At 41.4% G+C, this 17,542-nt stretch overlaps 1 protein-coding gene across 3 annotated transcripts; it reads right to left on the bottom strand.

Moving 5' to 3' along the window:
- Positions 1 to 7: 7 nt before the first annotated feature.
- LOC105389793 (probable aminopeptidase NPEPL1) lies at positions 8 to 13,899 on the bottom strand. 3 transcript variants are annotated; one of them, XM_048628208.1, is made up of 13 exons: positions 13,741 to 13,899; positions 12,852 to 13,018; positions 12,379 to 12,561; positions 11,794 to 11,968; positions 10,830 to 10,993; positions 9,237 to 9,390; positions 8,929 to 9,002; positions 7,660 to 7,805; positions 6,940 to 7,004; positions 5,249 to 5,340; positions 1,157 to 1,333; positions 636 to 746; positions 8 to 115 (listed from the first exon to the last, which is right to left on the bottom strand). In XM_048628208.1, exons 2-13 carry the CDS (start codon positions 13,008 to 13,010, stop codon positions 20 to 22), a joined length of 1,596 nt encoding a protein of 531 aa, XP_048484165.1. In that variant the 5' UTR covers positions 13,011 to 13,018; positions 13,741 to 13,899; the 3' UTR covers positions 8 to 19. The 3 variants fall into 3 exon arrangements, with proteins under 3 accessions (XP_048484165.1, XP_048484163.1, XP_048484164.1); XM_048628206.1 differs by lacking the exon at positions 13,741 to 13,899 and adding an exon at positions 13,539 to 13,695; XM_048628207.1 differs by lacking the exon at positions 13,741 to 13,899 and adding an exon at positions 13,539 to 13,695 and having other exon boundaries at positions 8,935 to 9,002.
- Between the last annotated feature and the right edge of the window lie 3,643 nt (positions 13,900 to 17,542).

The raw sequence follows: 17,542 nt of genomic DNA, 5'->3' as shown, positions 1-17,542 counted from the left end.
TACGGTGTACCCGCTACAATTACTTCGGACACAGTGCGCGGAGCAGTTTGCTCTGGGTCTTGTCTCCAAACAACACGGTGAGAAGCCCCACTCCGTAACCTGTAGCCCTCTCGCCCTGTGGATAAAAGAGAATACTTAGTGTGAGAAATCATAATTTGAGGTATGTTCAGCAGACGGGGTATTCGTTATTCTTATCAGAGGTTGTCTACTGTACATCATCTACGTCTAGCGCATTCTGGGCATTCATCCATAAACAAATAGACGGGCTAGAAAACAGCCCTCCTCTATAAACATCCTACCTTCTCATTAGATAAGTACAGTTTTGTTCCTTGTAGAGAAGCACTCATCTTTTTTGCATCCTACTAATATTATAAAGTTTGTAAGTTACAATATGGATGGAGGATGTTTGTTACTCTTCCACGCGAAAAGTTAGGCTTTCAGTAGGATGCTGAAACCCTGCATTGACACAGGCTACTTTTCAGGGGACCTATAGTATTTTTTTAAAATTCCCGCACTGAAATTGATTTCCTGGATGAGCCATCACTCTGTCAATATCGGAAATGTGTCAAAGACATAATCAGTTCTCTTTTGTTATAAATTTTACTTTACTATAGTAAAAACCCCGGTAAACTCACGCAGTGCGCGGGCGCGGCCATGTCGACGTGCAGCCAGCGCGCCGGCGTGTCGAAGCCGAGGTGCGACAGGATGAAGAGGCCCGCGCATGATGGTTGAGCGTTGTTGCGGTCCTGGAATAGAATAGAATAGAATATAATATGTAGATAGATAGATGTAATAATATATTTATTTAGTAATAGTGATCTTTAATTTTACATCATAAGAAAAACAGGTTCCAACTTAATTAGGGTACAAAAGCCAGTCACTGTCAGTTTCATACTATTTCCAAACAGAAAAACATATCGGCGTTCTCATGCAGATCAGTTTATGTGCGATCAGTCTTGTCTACGTGTTCTACTCCGCTCCCCCTTCACCGCAGCGCTATTCTTCATGTCGGCTACCTGGCTGCTTCGCCCTGGGTGGTGAAGCTCGGGCGCAATAGCAATCGTGTTACATCACTGAATGGAGTACCACAGGGCAGCATTCTTGGGCCACCACTGTTCATTATTTACATTACTATTCTGCTATATTACACACTCACCGCACAACTATTCTTCATGTCAGCAACCTGGCTGCTGAACTCGGGGTGGTGCAGCTCGGGGGCGAAGGGCAGCGCGTGCGCCAGCTCCCCCGCCCCGCGCCCCGCGCGCACGCAACGAGACTCGAGTGATGGGCAGTTGGAGATGATGGCGGCGTGGTATTTGCCGGTGGCTATGCCCTGGAATTGTAAAGAGGACTGTTAGTATCTCTCTCTCAGCCTTCCGTAGTCCACTGTTGGACATAGGCCTCTCCTAACGATCGCCACCCCAAACGGTCACCCGCCATCTGCATCCAGCGGCTTCCCGCTACCTTCCGCAGATCATCAGACCAACGGGTTGGGGGGCGACCGACACGCCGTTTGCCGACACGGGGTCTCCACTCCAGAACCTTTCTACTCCAGCGGTCGTCGGCTCTGCGGGCTACGTGGCCAGCCCATTGCCATTTCAGCGTGCTAATCCTTTTGGCTATGTCGGTAACTTTAGTTCTCCTGCGGATTTCTTCATTACGAATCCTATCTCGCAGGGACACGCCTAACATAGCCCTTTCCATAGCACGCTGAGCAACTCTGAGCTTGTGGATAAGCCCTTTGGTGAAGCACCACGTCTCGGCTCCGTAAGTCATCACTGGCAACACGCACTGATTGAAAACTTTTGTTTTCAGACACTGAGGTATGTTTTCAGTGAAGATGTGTCGTAATTTCCCGAACGCTGCCCATCCGAGTTGGATTCTACGAGCTACCTCTTTATCGAAGTTGGATTTACCTAATCGGATCACTTGTCCTAGGTAGGGATACTGATCAACAACTTCGATGGTGACACCTCCTACAGTTACGGGCGATGATGAAACATGTTCGTTCGACATGACCTTTGTCTTGTCCATGTTCATTTTCAGCCCAACTTGTTTAGAGGCATCATTGAGGTCTGTGAGCATTTCGCCCAACTCCTCCAGCGTTTCCGCCATAATAACTATGTCATCAGCAAATCGTAGATGAGAGATATATTCGCCATTGACGTTAATGCCCAGTCTTTTCCACTCTACAAGCTTAAAAACATCTTCCAGTGCACAGGTGAACAGTTTCGGAGAAATAACATCTCCCTGTCTCACGCCCCTTTGCAACTGGATCGGTTTTGTGCTATGTTCGTGTAATCGAACTGACATTGTGGCAGCATTGTACATACATCTCAACACCTCGATATAGCGATAGTCTATATGGCACCGCTGAAGGGATTGAAGCATCGCCCAGAGCTCAATAGAATCAAAGGCTTTCTCATAGTCCACAAACGCTAGACATAAAGGTAGATTATACTCCTCGGTCTTCTGTATAACCTGCCGAAGCGTGTGTATGTGATCTATGGTACTATAGCCTTTTCGGAACCCGGCTTGTTCGGGTGGCTGGAAGTCGTCGAGTCTTTGCTCGAGACGATTCGTAATAACTCTCGAAAACAGCTTGTACACATGGCTCAGAAGTGCAATGGGTCTATAATTCTTCAATAGGGCTTTGTTGCCTTTCTTGAAGAACAAAGTCACTACACTTCTGCTCCATGCCTCCGGGCTTGTGCCTTCGAGTATGACGGAATTAAACAGCCTCCGAAGTGCTATTAAAATCGGTCTACCGCCGGCTTTCAGAAGTTCTGTCGTTATTCCATCATCTCCCGGAGCTTTGTTGTTTTTTAGCTGTTTGAGAGCTATACTAATCTCGTCTAGACTGACGTCCGGAATATCTTCGGTATAGTGTCGGGTGAGTGGCGCTCGGCTGTCGTGAGCACCGCTGGTAATAGGGTTTTGTGTTGTGGTGTATAACTGTCCGTAGAATCTCTCAATTTCTCCCAGAATTTCGGGCACTGATGAAACGGTGTTGCCAGTGTCGGTCTTCAGTTGGGTCAACAGAGTCTGCCGAACAGATCGATCTCTAGCAAAGACTTTGGAGCCCTTGTTTTGCTCTATTGCGTCTTGAATGCGCTTGCAATTGTAGCGTCTCATATCGCAACGTCTTGCTTTGGCGATCTGTCTGTTTAGACGTCTGTATTCGACCATATCAACTGAAGACTGCAACCTCATTTCTCTCCGTTCTCTTATGAGACTCAGAGTCCCATCTGAGAGTTTTTGAGGTCCTCGGTTGGTTCGGGACAAAAAATATTTCGATCCTACCTCTCGGACAGTTTCCACAAACCTATTGTTTAAATCGTCAACTGTAACGCAATTCTCTAAACATATCAGGCGGTCGCAAAGCTCAGACTGAAAGCTTTCGGGATCCTGGATTTGAGCAGGAGTAGGACGGAGCGTGGACTTCATTAGACGGGAGCGTTCTATTTTGCAGTTTATATTCAAAGTGCCTCTTACGAGTCGGTGATCGCTGCCGGTCTTAACCCTACTGATCACTGAGACATCATTGAATATGTGCTTCTTATCCGTCAATATGAAGTCGATCTCGTTTTTAGTCTTCCCATCGGGGCTAATCCACGTCCACTTCCTTTGTGGCTTCTTCTTGTAGAAGGAGTTCATCATATAGAGGCCCTCCTTCTCCAAGAAGTCAGCCAGCATTTGCCCACGATGGTTCCTGACTCCAAATCCATGTGACCCCACTTTCGTCTCGCCGCCTTCTTGTTTTCCGAGTTTCGCGTTAAAGTCTCCCATCACCACCGTGAAATGAGTAGTGAACTTACGCAGGGCAGACGATACGTCTTCATACGCAAGTTCGACCTCATCATCGGTGTGCTTAGATGTGGGTGCGTAAACCTGTATGACCTTCATTGAGTATCGTTTAGATATTCTCAGGATGAGGTACGCAACCCGTGTCGACACACTTCCGATTTCAACGATGTTGTTGACGAGGGACTTGTTGACGATGAACCCGACACCCCCTTGGGACAGTTGGTCGCCCTCCCGGTGGTACAGCAAGTTTCCGGACTGGAGAATTTCCGTATCCTCTCCCTCTCGTCGGACTTCGGATAACCCTATAATGTCCCATTTTAACTTGCTGATTTCCTCTTCCAGCTCCTCTATCTTCACGTCTTCCCTCAGTGTCCGTGCGTTATATGTTGCCAGGTGCAAGGGTCGGTTGGGCTGGTAGCCGACTCTCTGCCGGAGATTCTTCGCACCCCCTGCCCCGCCGTTACCGTGACCGCTACCGGAGTCCGGGATAGCGGGGCTGCCGGGGACTGGGGGCCGGGGCTTTGTTTTTTCCATCATTAGGAGGTGTATTTGCCATAATCACCGCGCTTGGCAGGCGTGTTGGTGATTCTCCTTTTTTACGGCGGGAGATCGCCGCCTCTGCTAGGAGAGGAGGTCGGGTCGATTTACCGCCGCCCGACATTCGGCGTTGTCACTCGTTAGCACCACCCAGGGGGCACGTGTAGGGTAACTAGGGTTTGTACCTACGGACGTGAGCGACAAGCCCCCCGACTGTTAGTATGTGGAAATATAATTAGGAGAACTCGCCCACGGCGACTTTTTGTCGCGCGTTTCGCAGATTCTCGACAGCATCGCTACTAACTCGCGACCGTGTCAGATGATATCGGGGAAAGCTCGCCTTGGTCACGTCTGCATCGCGACTGAATCGTGGTTACGCGGGCGAGGGCACATAGCTAGCGACTGCATCGCGACTGTATCGATGCGAACGCACGACACGACAGCATCACTACAAAAGTCACCGTGGGCGCGGGCTCCACAGGTACACTTCTGAGTCGAGCGGCTCCAGCTACATTGACACAGTGGCAGTACAGACGTTTGTTTGTTCGAGTGTCACTGTTAAAAGTTACTGTCGCTGCGTCAGTGTCGCCGGAGCCGCAAGGTAAAAGGCAGATCTATAATGTAGTTGGTTTCTAGCTGCGATTTGATATATCAAACCACGCCGCGTCTTGAACCGCGTTCCAGTTTGCACAGCCCGTTAATCATCCACTGCTGGATATAAGCCTCCTGCCAGACTATAGGGTTATTGCCATTTTCCCCACGCTTGCGGGCGCTTGGAGATAGCCCAAAAATTTAATAACACCCAACCACCAAGTGCCAATATTCATTTTTAAACAACTACTACACCATTTGTTCCTCGTATATGAAAGTCATACAGTAATCAATAGTAATATTGGTACATTACCTGTGCGCCGGTGAGCGTGGCCATGTCTACTATAATATCTGCCTTCAAGTCCCGAGACGCGTACACCACGCCATCACTCAGCACCAGACGACCTGGGAATAAGGATAAATATCATTAGAGATGTCTCATGCTGGCACCACACTTGGCTATTCGTGTTTGTTACTGGATGTTTGCTGTAGATTCGGCAGTAATGTAATGCGAATATGCTGACCACACATGTAAGTTTTGGCTATACGTATAGGTATAGCCAAGTGGGGTGGTAGCATTACAGTCCAATAAAAAAGAGATACGTCATTTATACGATATATGTACTATACCTTGATCTTTAATTCGGCGGAATTCTGACAGTTATCTACTTTTGACATGTCAGAGATCACAAACCTTTTTTGGCTGAGCCCTTTTTTCAATACGAGTCTGGAGGGCCACTACCAAAATCAAACGAACGAACGAACAAGAGCTCGGCTCTATCTCGTTGTATTAAGCGTGCCGATTGCGTGACAATTCTTGTTCGTTCGTTCGTCGATTTAGAGAGTGACCCCCCTGAACATCTAAGTCTAAACTACTCTATACATTTTATTTGTTAGTGAATGTATCCATTTTATTAAGTGCGGCGCTCCAAATTAAAAGGGGATATACCTACGGTGAGTAATAATTACGTCCTTTACATCACAAAAATAATATATTTAATTAAAGTATAAATTAATAAATAAAGAAAAATATAATTGATTATTAAAATATCTAATCGATTATTAAATAATAATAAGAGCGGTGGTAGCTCAGTCGGGTAAGCGCCCGCTTCTCACGCAAGAGATTCGGGTTCGAATCCCGGCGATGACATGTACCAATGAGTTCTTTTAACTTAAGTACAATGTATACCATCGCTCTTATGGTGAAGGAAAACATAATATGAGGAAACCTGCATATCTAGATTTAGCACATCTAGATATGTGAACCCACCAACCCGCAGTAGACCAGCGTGGTGGGAAATGGTCCAAGCTTAGGAAGGCAGTTTAGACCTTGGGGATATGCACAAAGGTTCCACTCGAGAGAGCCAGGTGCAGGTACTTACATCCCCAAAGAGAATAGAATATCTAATCATTATTAATACTAACCGATTATGATGAAACTTAGACTGCTCAATGTAAGCCATTAAAAAAATTAATAGTGGCACTCCGTTCAATCGTTTCGGAGATATGCGTGGACCAACATTATAAACATACATACATCTATAAAATTTTGCAAGTATATTTGTTTGTTGTGCAGTTCCAATAATCTTACATAAGTACATACGAGTATGTACCGAATAGAGAATCTTTTTTTGAAATCGATTAAAAAGGTTTACTATCACTGAATTTAGTAGGAAGTGATGCCAGCTAAAGAATAAAATAAAGTAATTAATATAAATTCGTTACATTATCTGTCATTTTATTTTTTTATTGCCCAGAAAAGGATCCAAATTTTTCTTTTTTTTTGGTTAAGAGCTTTTTAAGTAGCATCACTTTTGAAATGTCAGAATTCCGTCGAATTAAAGATCCACGTATAGACATACCGGCAAGTTTTGCTTCGAAACCTTAGAAGGTTTCCTGTAAGCCTATGTGTTAATTCAGAATGTTAGCTACCTACATAGGGAATTTCATCAAAATCTGTATAATAGCTTTGGTTTAAGAGTAACAAATATTGTATAAACTAACCTTCAGCGTCAGTGTTGTTGATCTCGACCGTGCGGCCTGAATACAGGGTGTGGATGTCATCAGGCCTGGAAAATAAAAATAGCAAATGTTAAATTTTCTATACATTGACAAGAATTTAATACGATAGTTTACTTTAGTTCTCCTACGAGAGTTTATATCACGATTTTACGAGGACAAAGAAGCAGGTTTAGTGAAACTATTCAATTTGAAATGCAAATTATGCTGCGAACGGCATCCTGCGCTCTGGCCAACTAGACGGCTGAATCGTCTTTTGGGACGCCCTGTACACGCTGGTGGCAATTACCTGGTAAGGAATTACTAACTAAACCATATTTTGTCATTCGCACACGGATGACCGCATATCGATAAAGTCGAGTCAAGTGTAGTCAGACACCTGGTAGCCCTGGGTCCGACGGCGTAGAGGCTATTGCTTCAATTACTAACTAATGATCATGATGATGATAGTGACCTGGTAGCCCTGGGTCCGACGGCGTTCTCCGCGACTCACAGACTGTGTACGACACACCGTGGTAAGAATCTTGTCCGTGGTATCAAAGGAATTAGATCTACATACGTATCCTTCCGTAGTGGTACGCTGTGCGTAAGAATCTGTAGAATCGCGAACCATGGAAGATACTATTGCATGAAGCAGCTATTACAGAGAGGCATATATTAGCCCAGCTATTGCTTCGATCACTAGCTAACAATAATGACAGTGACCTGGTAGCCCTGGGTCCGACGGCGTTCTCCGCGACGCACAGCACGGCGTGCAGCGCGGCGGCGGGCGCGGCGCGGACCGCGGCTCGCAGCGCGCCCAGCACGCCCGCCGCGCCGCCCATGTCGCCTTTCATGCCCACCATCGCTGTCTGTGGGGGGAAATAAGCTGGGTTATATAGGTTTGCTGGCTTTCTAGATAGGCTGCCACGAAGAAAAACGCTAACAAACGGTTTTCATGCCATGACTGTGGGTGAAGATAAGCAGGTTTAGATAGGTTGGCTAGTTTTCAAGACACTATGTTACGGAGAAAAAGCTAACAAACGCCTTTCATGCCCACCATGGCGGTCTGTGGGAGGAAACAGGAGGTTTAAATATAGCTACTATAGCTAAGATTTTAAAGACAGAAATGTCACATAAGTATATCTAAGGGCTTGTACACAAAACTGCGACTGTTTTGACAGTTTTTCAGGGCAAATGCTTGATTACTTTCGCAGGTTTTGGCGATGCAACGTCGCAACGCAGTTTTGTGTACAAGCCAAAAGTGGCTGCAATTTATTGAATGCCGCTACCCCACTTGGCTATTCGTATTTGTGTATTTGCCAAAACTGCCATATTTGGTCAGTCAGTATATTCGCCAAACTTATTGCCGAATTTGCCTACAAGTTGTCTGTTTGGCAAATATAGCCAGTGGAAGGTAAATACGCAAATACGAATAGCCAAGTGGGGTGATAGCGTGATATGAATTAAGGCACAGTACATTTGCGTTGTAGATGGTTCGACAAAATGTCGAGGTTATTAAAGCACAAAAACAGGTTACACAATTAATAATCACAAATGAATACCCGCACACTGGGGCAGTTATGGGTGAAATGTGTCACAGGCAGTGTGAAATCTGTCCTGACTACAATGTTCTATATCTTGTTATGTCGGTATCTCGTCAATGTAAACGGCATGGCCCAGAGATATGAAACAATTTATTATCAATTTTAATCACACTGAACCGCTTTCCAGAAAAAAAATAAGAAGATGTGTTCAAAATGGCTACTAAAATGTACTAGTCCTCAACTTAATCCGCACTTTACAAGCCTCTTGGCACGGGTTCATTATCGACATCAATAAACTCTTTCAATGCGCCTTCCACATCGCCGTATTTATGGCGAATCGCAATACAGTGATGTTTACGATGGCGATACCGAGCCCGTGCAGCGTAGACAGGGCATCCCAAAAAAGTTATTATGATAATGTAATGAATGATTAAAGGTATAAACTCACCCTTGCCTTGATACTGAGGCCGCCCGTGTCGTACACGATGCCCTTGCCCACCCACGCCACCGTCTCCGTCGCGCCTGGGGAAAGAAGGTGAAAGGTTAACAACAGACTTTTATTTGTTATGAGTATAGTAGTATACAGGATTGGGTATAAACTTAATGGCTATTGTGAAGAAGAAGAGACAGGGCCGGGGTACGGAAATTACTAGTTATTATTCTGTGGTACAGCATGAACATTTAATTTCATTGTTTGTTACTAGCTTACTTGAATAACTTCCCTAGCTATTACCGATTTTCGGTTCCCCGACATACCTGGCGGAACATAAGACAGTACAACCAGGGCGGGCGGGTCCTCCGCCGCCCGCCCCACGCCGTAGATGCCGCCCATGCCGCGCGCCTTCAGCTCTTCACCGCGGATAACGGTGGGCTCTGGAATGCCGAGCTCCTTGGCCACTTTTACAGCTTCCTGGTGGGGAAAATGGGGGATTTAATTGGTGGAGAGGACCAAATAGGCAATATACTCAAGAGTTACATAGGGAGTTTTCGAAGAAAATGAAGCGAAAGTATGTCAGGATTGTGACAAGTAGGGGTCCATAGTTTCTGCCCATCAAATGAAATGGTTATTGACGATGTTAGCGGATGCATCGTGAAAGATGAAAATGAAAAATAAAAATAAAAAAATTCTTTATTATAAAATTGTTACAAATTTTATGATGCACTGCTTCTACATTAGGTTGCCCTGTGTCGTAGAAGACAGGCTCCTCATTAATGTGACAACTACATATTAAGTATAACAAAGATAAGAAAAAAAAACTTAATATGAATTTAAGTTAGTTTATAACTATTCATGCATGTGTAGTGAGTAGTGAGTGAGAAGTGTTTATGTGTCTATATGTGTGTTTGTGTGTGTGTGTGTGTCTATATGTGTGTTTGTGTGTGTGTGTGTGTGTGTGTGTGTGTGTATATATGTGTGTTTGTGTGTGTGTATATGGGCGAAGGTTGAATGTGGCGTCTATAAATAAAAAAAGAGACACACACATACCTCAATGAGTTGAGTCACATTGACGACGACACACATACCACATTGAACTCACTAACATTCTCTCCGCAAATATCCAATCTCTCTACGTTCCAAATTTTATCAAAATTCCTCCATAATTACACCCACAGAGCCATTTTAGATAAGAGCGTAGTAAACAAAAACATAAACACACATACCTCAATCAACTATCTAACATCCCCTCCGCAAATATCTAATCTGTCTCCATTCCAAATTTCATCAAAATCCCTCCACAATTGCACTCATAGAACCATTTTAAACAAAATAACAAAAACACATACCTCAATAATCTGGCTAACATTCACTATATTAGCGGGAGCGTCAGTGAGGCGCGTGGCGTCCGCCGCCTCCTGGATCGTGCTCGTGTCTTGTGGGGAGCTTACAGACAGATAGACACACACACATACCTCAACAAACTTAGAAACTTACTAATACTCCCTCCGCAAATATCCAATCTATCTCCATTCCGAATTTCATCAAAATCTGTCCACTACTTTTCGAATAAGAGCGTTGTAACCAAAACACAGATACACATACCTCAATCAGTTCACTAACATCCCCTGCGCAAATATCTAATCTCTCTAAATTCGAAATTTCACCTAATTCCGTCCACAATTACACTCACAGAACCATCTTAAAGATATACACAGACACACATACCTCATTGACTTGAGTTACGTTGACAATATGCTGGTGTCTTGTAGAGAGCTTACGAGCTTACAGACAGATATACACAAACATACCTCGATTAACTCACATCCTCCCTGTAAATGTCAAATTTATCTAAAATCCAAATTTTTGAATTAGAATTAGAGCGTTTTAACCAAAAACACAGACACACATACCTCAATAATCTGGCTAACATTCACTATATTAGCCGGTGCGTCGGTGAGGCGCGCCGCGAGCCGCGTGGCGTCCGCCGCCTCCTGGATCGTGCTCGTGTCTTGTGGAGACAGAGTCCCGTCTGTTAAGTACGGGTCTAGTGGGCCGTCGTCTTCTGTGTCGCCGTCTGGTGGAGGGAAAAGGAAGGTGTGTTGTTATGAAGTTGTGTGATTGTGGAGTTTTCTGACAAGCATCAATATTTAACTATGTTTTATCGTTTGGGAATTATTTTTATTGTATAACGTCGGCTGTATGGGCAGTCAGCGACAGATGCTAATCAGAGCCGCCAGCACAGAATTCGATACCATTTTCGAATCTACACAAACATATGGAAAAAACAAATGCCACTTTTGGAACTAACAAATTTGCCATTTTGACAGGGACATTTGACGATACGCAACGTAAACGGAGGTTTCGAATCCTGTGCTCGCGGCTCTGAGGCGCGAGCATAGGATTCGATACTATTTTCGAATCTTCACGAGGTCACTTTTACCAAACGCATTTAAATCAAATTTTAAATACATTTTGTACTAACTGACAGACGTATGACAGGCTACTAAATACGTTTAGCGTTTGGTGAAATTCCACCTAACACGGAAAAAACAAATACCACTTTTGAAACTAACAAATTTGCCTTACATTTTGACAGTGACATTTGACGATACGCAACGTAAACGGAGGTTTCGAATCCTGTGCTCGGGCAACTTTACTGATGTTAATCTATAGCTCTAGTATTTGACACGACACAATTAGAAGATTAGATGTGAATAGTCTAGTGACAAAGGATCCTATCGGAAATAAAGGACGGCTATCCTTTTGGATTAACTGATTTGACATGTCACGATAGGTAAGCGTATTTTACTCACACAGGCTTCCCCTACAAGTAAATGAACCTATCAGCACTAACTAGCTAGCTAACTAACTCACCCTCATTCTCCTTAGCCAGCACAATCTCCACATTGACCGTCCTGCTCTGCTTGGCCGCGGGGGCGGGGGCGGGGGCGGGGGCGAGCAGCGCGGGGGTGGTGCGCGCGGAGTACAGCGGGAAGGAACGAGCGATGGCGATGGCCGAGGCGTAGGCGTCGCGCTTGCGGCAGACTAGCTGTAGGGTGGAGGAAGGGGGTTAGAATGTAGATTTGAAGGAGTTTTTTGGGAGGTTTGAGACGAGATTGACCTTTGTATGGAGGTAGATACCCAGAAGTTAAAAATTGAATAGCGATAAGGCTCGCGAACTATCGCGTGAGGACAAATGTATAGCGAAATGCAAACTTGCGAATATTTGGTTGACCATGAGCAGTTTCATTTTGCCTTTAAATTATCTCCTGTGTAGTCCACAAAGTGATGGAAAATATATTTTTGGTCAACATTTTCTGTAGTAAAATAAACTATGTACAATTCATAATTTTGCAGCTGCTGACTGCCAAAGGTGCAGACACTCATATAAGGTATACTTCCTGGAGGAAGCAGGCTCCTTTCATCCACCCCTACAATTACACTCCAATCACCACTCACCACAATATCCTCGTCCCCCTGTCGCGGGCACCCCCTCACGATCTTGGCCAGGGCGTGTGCCCTCGACGGCGCGGCGTGGCGCGAGCGCCGGGCGGGCAGGGTGGCCAGGGTAGCCGCCCCGGGCCAGAGCTCGCAGGACTCGCCGGGGGAGGCCGTCACGATGGATATGCCGCGGCGCCATGCCTGGGGAAAGAGAGGGATTAACCAACACAAGAAGAAGATGTGAAAGGAAATAGAAATAATGCTCAGAATGTGGTGTAAATAAATCCAGCATGTTTTAACAAGTATAGCTAGGAATAATGGAACTTGGTGATTGACACTCTTATTATAATAGTTTAGAACTTCTTTTAGTCTTTCAGTATGCTAAAGCCAATTCTAAACAAGACCTATTTATAGTCCATGTTTTATAATAAAGGGGAAACTGTTTATTGGACATTAATTTCAAGTGACATGATTTGTTCAGTAATGCTTACGTCTTCAGTGACTCTCGGCTCCAGTTTGCAGCGCACATCCTGCCAGGTCAGGGTGGCGAGGTGCGAGGCCTGGCCCACAATCAGCACCGGCTTCTGCTCCGGATCCGACTTGGACAAGCCGGATGTGAACTTCACGCTCACACCAGACCCGTTCGACATGTTGCGTACTGCAATAATACATGGGATATTGTATTAGGTAGTTATTATCACCTTCTTTGTCCTGTTGTCAGATTCTTATGCTATTGAAAGTGGCAAACTTGAATTGATGGCAAAATTTCAATTAACTAAATGGCCTTTCAGTTGATTTGTATGTGTTTTATCCACAAACTTAATAATTATAGGTAGATTGAATACTCATAAAAAATTTACTCTGTTACTATTCAACTTATAATATTAAGCTTCTGTTAGTTATCAATTTTGTACACACAATGGATAATAAATACCAATAAGCACACGGCGCATATAGTTTGTACACAAAACTGATAAGAACTATTGCTTATACTAAAATATATATTTACTTAACAACTTACTTCTTTTTGTAAATGCTTCATAAATGTTTCTTAATATTTTAACCTATTTCAGTTATCTAACATTTTGTACATTTAAGTAACTTAATTGAAAAAGTGAAGAGGTTATTATTTGTAGTTACAAAATAGTGCTAACATAATAATTATGAAATTATCTTACTTGAAACATAAATAGCGTTGTTTCGGCATAAAGCCATGCACGTTGATATCGACCGCAAAATCATGATTATTACATAACACAACAAGCCAGTAAAGCACCCAAAACACACTGGCGAAGTCAGAAAAGTCGCAAACTTCTTTCACTGACGATAAGTTCAATAACCTATTTTAATAACATTCTGAAAGTATTTTATTTGACTTACCGGTTCTAAAATTATCCTGCGAAAATCAGGATATCAAAAAGGAGTAATGTAAAATTCACTTTATTACATTATTCGGTGAATTTGGATGATATCAACAATTTTCCAATAAAACAAAGCGATAATTTTTGAAACCGAAATGCCAAATCATTGATGTCCTGTCATGTTATTTTCGTTCAGAAGTTGTAACAGAACAGAGTATAATTTTTGAGGGCCATTATTATTCTGAGGAACTACATCTACATGCTTCAGTCAAAGGCCAAAGTGAGTGGCATGGCAGTGCAGTGACTTCGTTTTATTTTCATGCAGACACGACGAAAGTATACGGGCGCTGAATTATAATAGCCATGCAGATTACGACAAAAATATAATTATTAAAGAAATTTTAATGTTTCTGAACGCCATCTGACCCTCACAATAATGACTTGAAGCTACATTCGAGATTGATATAATTATTCTGAGATTTTACCTGGTTCCCTGCACCCACCCGCGCTCACTCACGGAGCATTTCCCGGATTTTTTAATGTCATGAGCACTTTCGCATAATCAGGCTATCGGCACAGGTAACCCAACTCTCTATTTATTTATTTATTATAAAAACCCTCTACTCTACCTCTCTCTACTCTATACTCTAAAGTACTCTCTCTACTCTATAGTATAAAACTAAAACCCTTATGTTGAAGAGGAAGAAGCAACGGTACACTCGATTCCAAGTAGTTTAAAGTTTTTTTTTCTCTGCGCTAAATGGATGACTGCCGCATAACTGGTGGCGGCATGGAAGTAATAAGTACTTACATAAGTGGGTGGCGGTAACTGTGTGGACACAAGAACATACAGGACTCGGGTGTGGGTAGTAATATTCACACATTCAAAGTGCCTTTTTTTGTCCATCGCTTATCTCTTCCAAATGTTGGCGAAAATGTTTGCTCCTAAAGCACTAAGTACCTATCTACCTTCGTGAGGAAAAGGATATGTACTAGTGATGTAACGAATGTGTGTTTTTGGACATTCGCGAATGCGAATGCGAATGCGAATATCTGATATCGACATTCGCGAATGCGAATGCGAATGCGAATATTCAGTTTGTGTTAAAATTTGGGGCCATTTGCATGGTTTAGTGACTATCTAGTACTGGACGAGGTACATTCCGTTCTAGACGCATTCCGAATCAGACTAGCCAATAATTGTCGCAGTTTTTTTTTAAAGTACACTTTAGTAAACCCGTAACTGTTACGACACATTGCGACTGTGTGCGGTTTCTAAGGACGACGTACCTTCACGAAACATTTAAAATATTTAAATCTATGGCTGTCTTGCTCTGACACTTCAGGGTTATTGGTAAAGTAGAACTGATCCTTTCAAGAGGTGATAGAGGAAGACATTTTCAGTCGATTGAATCCTATAATGCATTGTCCGAAACTTAACCATTTCTAACATATTGAATATGTAAGGTTTTTTATGTTTTTCAAAAAAATTAAGCTTAAAACTGAAAATAAAAAAAAACTATTTCAATAACTTTTTTGGTTCTTTTGCATAAATAAGTGACACCTAAAATTAACTAATTAAAAAAATCAAATGTCCATTAATGGACTTAAATTAGACACAATACCTAAAAATTGTTAAACATTAAAAAAAATATTCAAAACGTAAAAACAAATAAGTTTAATTTAAAAAGAATATCATACGACAATTTTTACGCACTTCAGCTTTAAAACATTATCAACTTATAAGCTTTCAAATAAGATATTTCAATATCAAAACGATTTAGGTATCACTAAGATATGGCCAAAACAACCAGAGAAATCGGAGAAAACTCAATAGAAGTTTCCATACTAAAGTCAACAGGACTGAAAACAATCACACTTCTTACCTTTAAATTGGGCTAATATTGTTAGTTTTCGTATTGAATTTTGTCCGCCTGTGCTGGTTGTTTTGGCCATATGTTGGTGATACCTAAATCGATTTGATATTGAAATATCTTATTTGAAAGCTTATAAGTTGATAATGTTTTAAAGTTGAAGTGCGTAAAAAATTGTCGTATGATATTCTTTTTAAATTAAACTTTTTTTTACGTTGTGAATATTTAAAAAAAATGTTTAACTCTTTTGAAGTAAGTATTATGTCTAATTTAAGTCAATTAATGCACATTTGATTATTTTACACTTTTTTTATGAAAAACAACTAAAAAAATATTGAAATATGGCTAGTTTTTTTTATTTTCGGTGTTAAGCATAACAATTTGACAAAAAAATAAAAAAAACTTAAATATTAAATATTTTAGAAATGGTTAAGTTTTGGATAATGCAATATAGGGTTCAATCGACTGAAAAAGGCCTTCCTCTATCACCTCCTGAAAGGATCAGGTCTTCTTGCAAATAACCCTGTATACTGTCAAAATACGCTTTTTTATTATGTTTAGGTCTTATGAAACAATTAACTATAATATGTAAAGTTTCATTTCCCAAAGTAAATAAATAATACCAAATGATAAAGTAAGACTGGAAATGTGATTAACAGGGTAACTTGTAATAAAAAGGTTATAGACGAATGGATTTAGATTTTGTTAACCTATCTAGGTACCATAATTTTCAAATAGTTTTTTAATAAGTACTGATATTCGCAAACATTCGCACAAAATTTTGCGAATGCGAATGCGAATATCCAAAAAAATGCGAATATTCGCGAATGCGAATGCGAATGCGAATATTCGTTACATCACTAATATGTACCGATCTTGGGTACCATGGAGTTGGGTACCGATACAAGTTATAGTAAGGGCCGGTAACTGTAAGAGTAATTCTGAACTACTTTTATTCTCGTTCTGAACGACTTATGGAAATTCGATGTAAATTGTAAATGTCATATAGTACCTACTTTATAGGAAAGTATCTATATACTCGTAGGTACTTACATTTTTTATGAACAAAAGTTGTTATCAATGTCTCACTTGGTCACCCCCTCTTGGCTTCTCATACACTTTCTGCAAACGAAGGGAAATTGATGCATAGGTAACAAGTACTTATATCAAAAGAAAAGTAAAAAGCAAGTTTCATAATTTGAATTTTCCTTTAATAATTTCCCATTTATCACTATTAGAACAAAATCACAATAACAAATTATTTTATTAACATTGGCTTGGTAACTCAGCTGGCGATAGCTTATAATATTAGGACTTACTGACTATAATGTAAGCTTTCACGTAATTTTTAGTACTTAGGTACCCTAATTTTAGTACCTAACTATCTATTCATTTATAATATGGAATAAATTTTCAATGCGGCTCAAAATGATAAAAAACTACTACGAATATATTTAAATATGGAAAATATTATATTATTTGTCGTTTAATGGAATTTTTAGTGCTGGACAAAATATGCATTTCATCAAAGGCTATCTTTTCACAACATATTGTTATGTATTTTACATCAAATTTATTCTACCACACGGATCCACATTTCGAAATAATTATCAAGGCACTTAAAAATGGTTTTAATTTTTATAACATATACTTAAAACGTTATAATACCTACACATACTTAACTAAATAAATTAATGCATCACCAGTAAAATAGATTATGTATGTAGGTATAAAAAATACTGAAATAAAGTTAAGTACATTGTTACAAAAATGCACCTTTAGGTAAAAATAATTGTCTATTAAAATAAAATAACGATGAAACATGTTGTAGTCAAATTATAACATCAGTATAATTAATTAGTAAAATAAAAACAGATTCGCAACGGGAAAAAAAGATCAAGGATCGATAAAATGAAGAACACTAAAAAAGGGCGATTGCATAATTTT

The sequence above is a fragment of the Plutella xylostella genome, chromosome 20 (assembly GCF_932276165.1).
Source record: "Plutella xylostella chromosome 20, ilPluXylo3.1, whole genome shotgun sequence".
Taxonomy (NCBI): Eukaryota; Metazoa; Arthropoda; class Insecta; order Lepidoptera; family Plutellidae; genus Plutella; species Plutella xylostella.
Note: the sequence above shows the minus strand (reverse complement) of the source record. Positions and strands in the feature narration are given on the sequence as shown.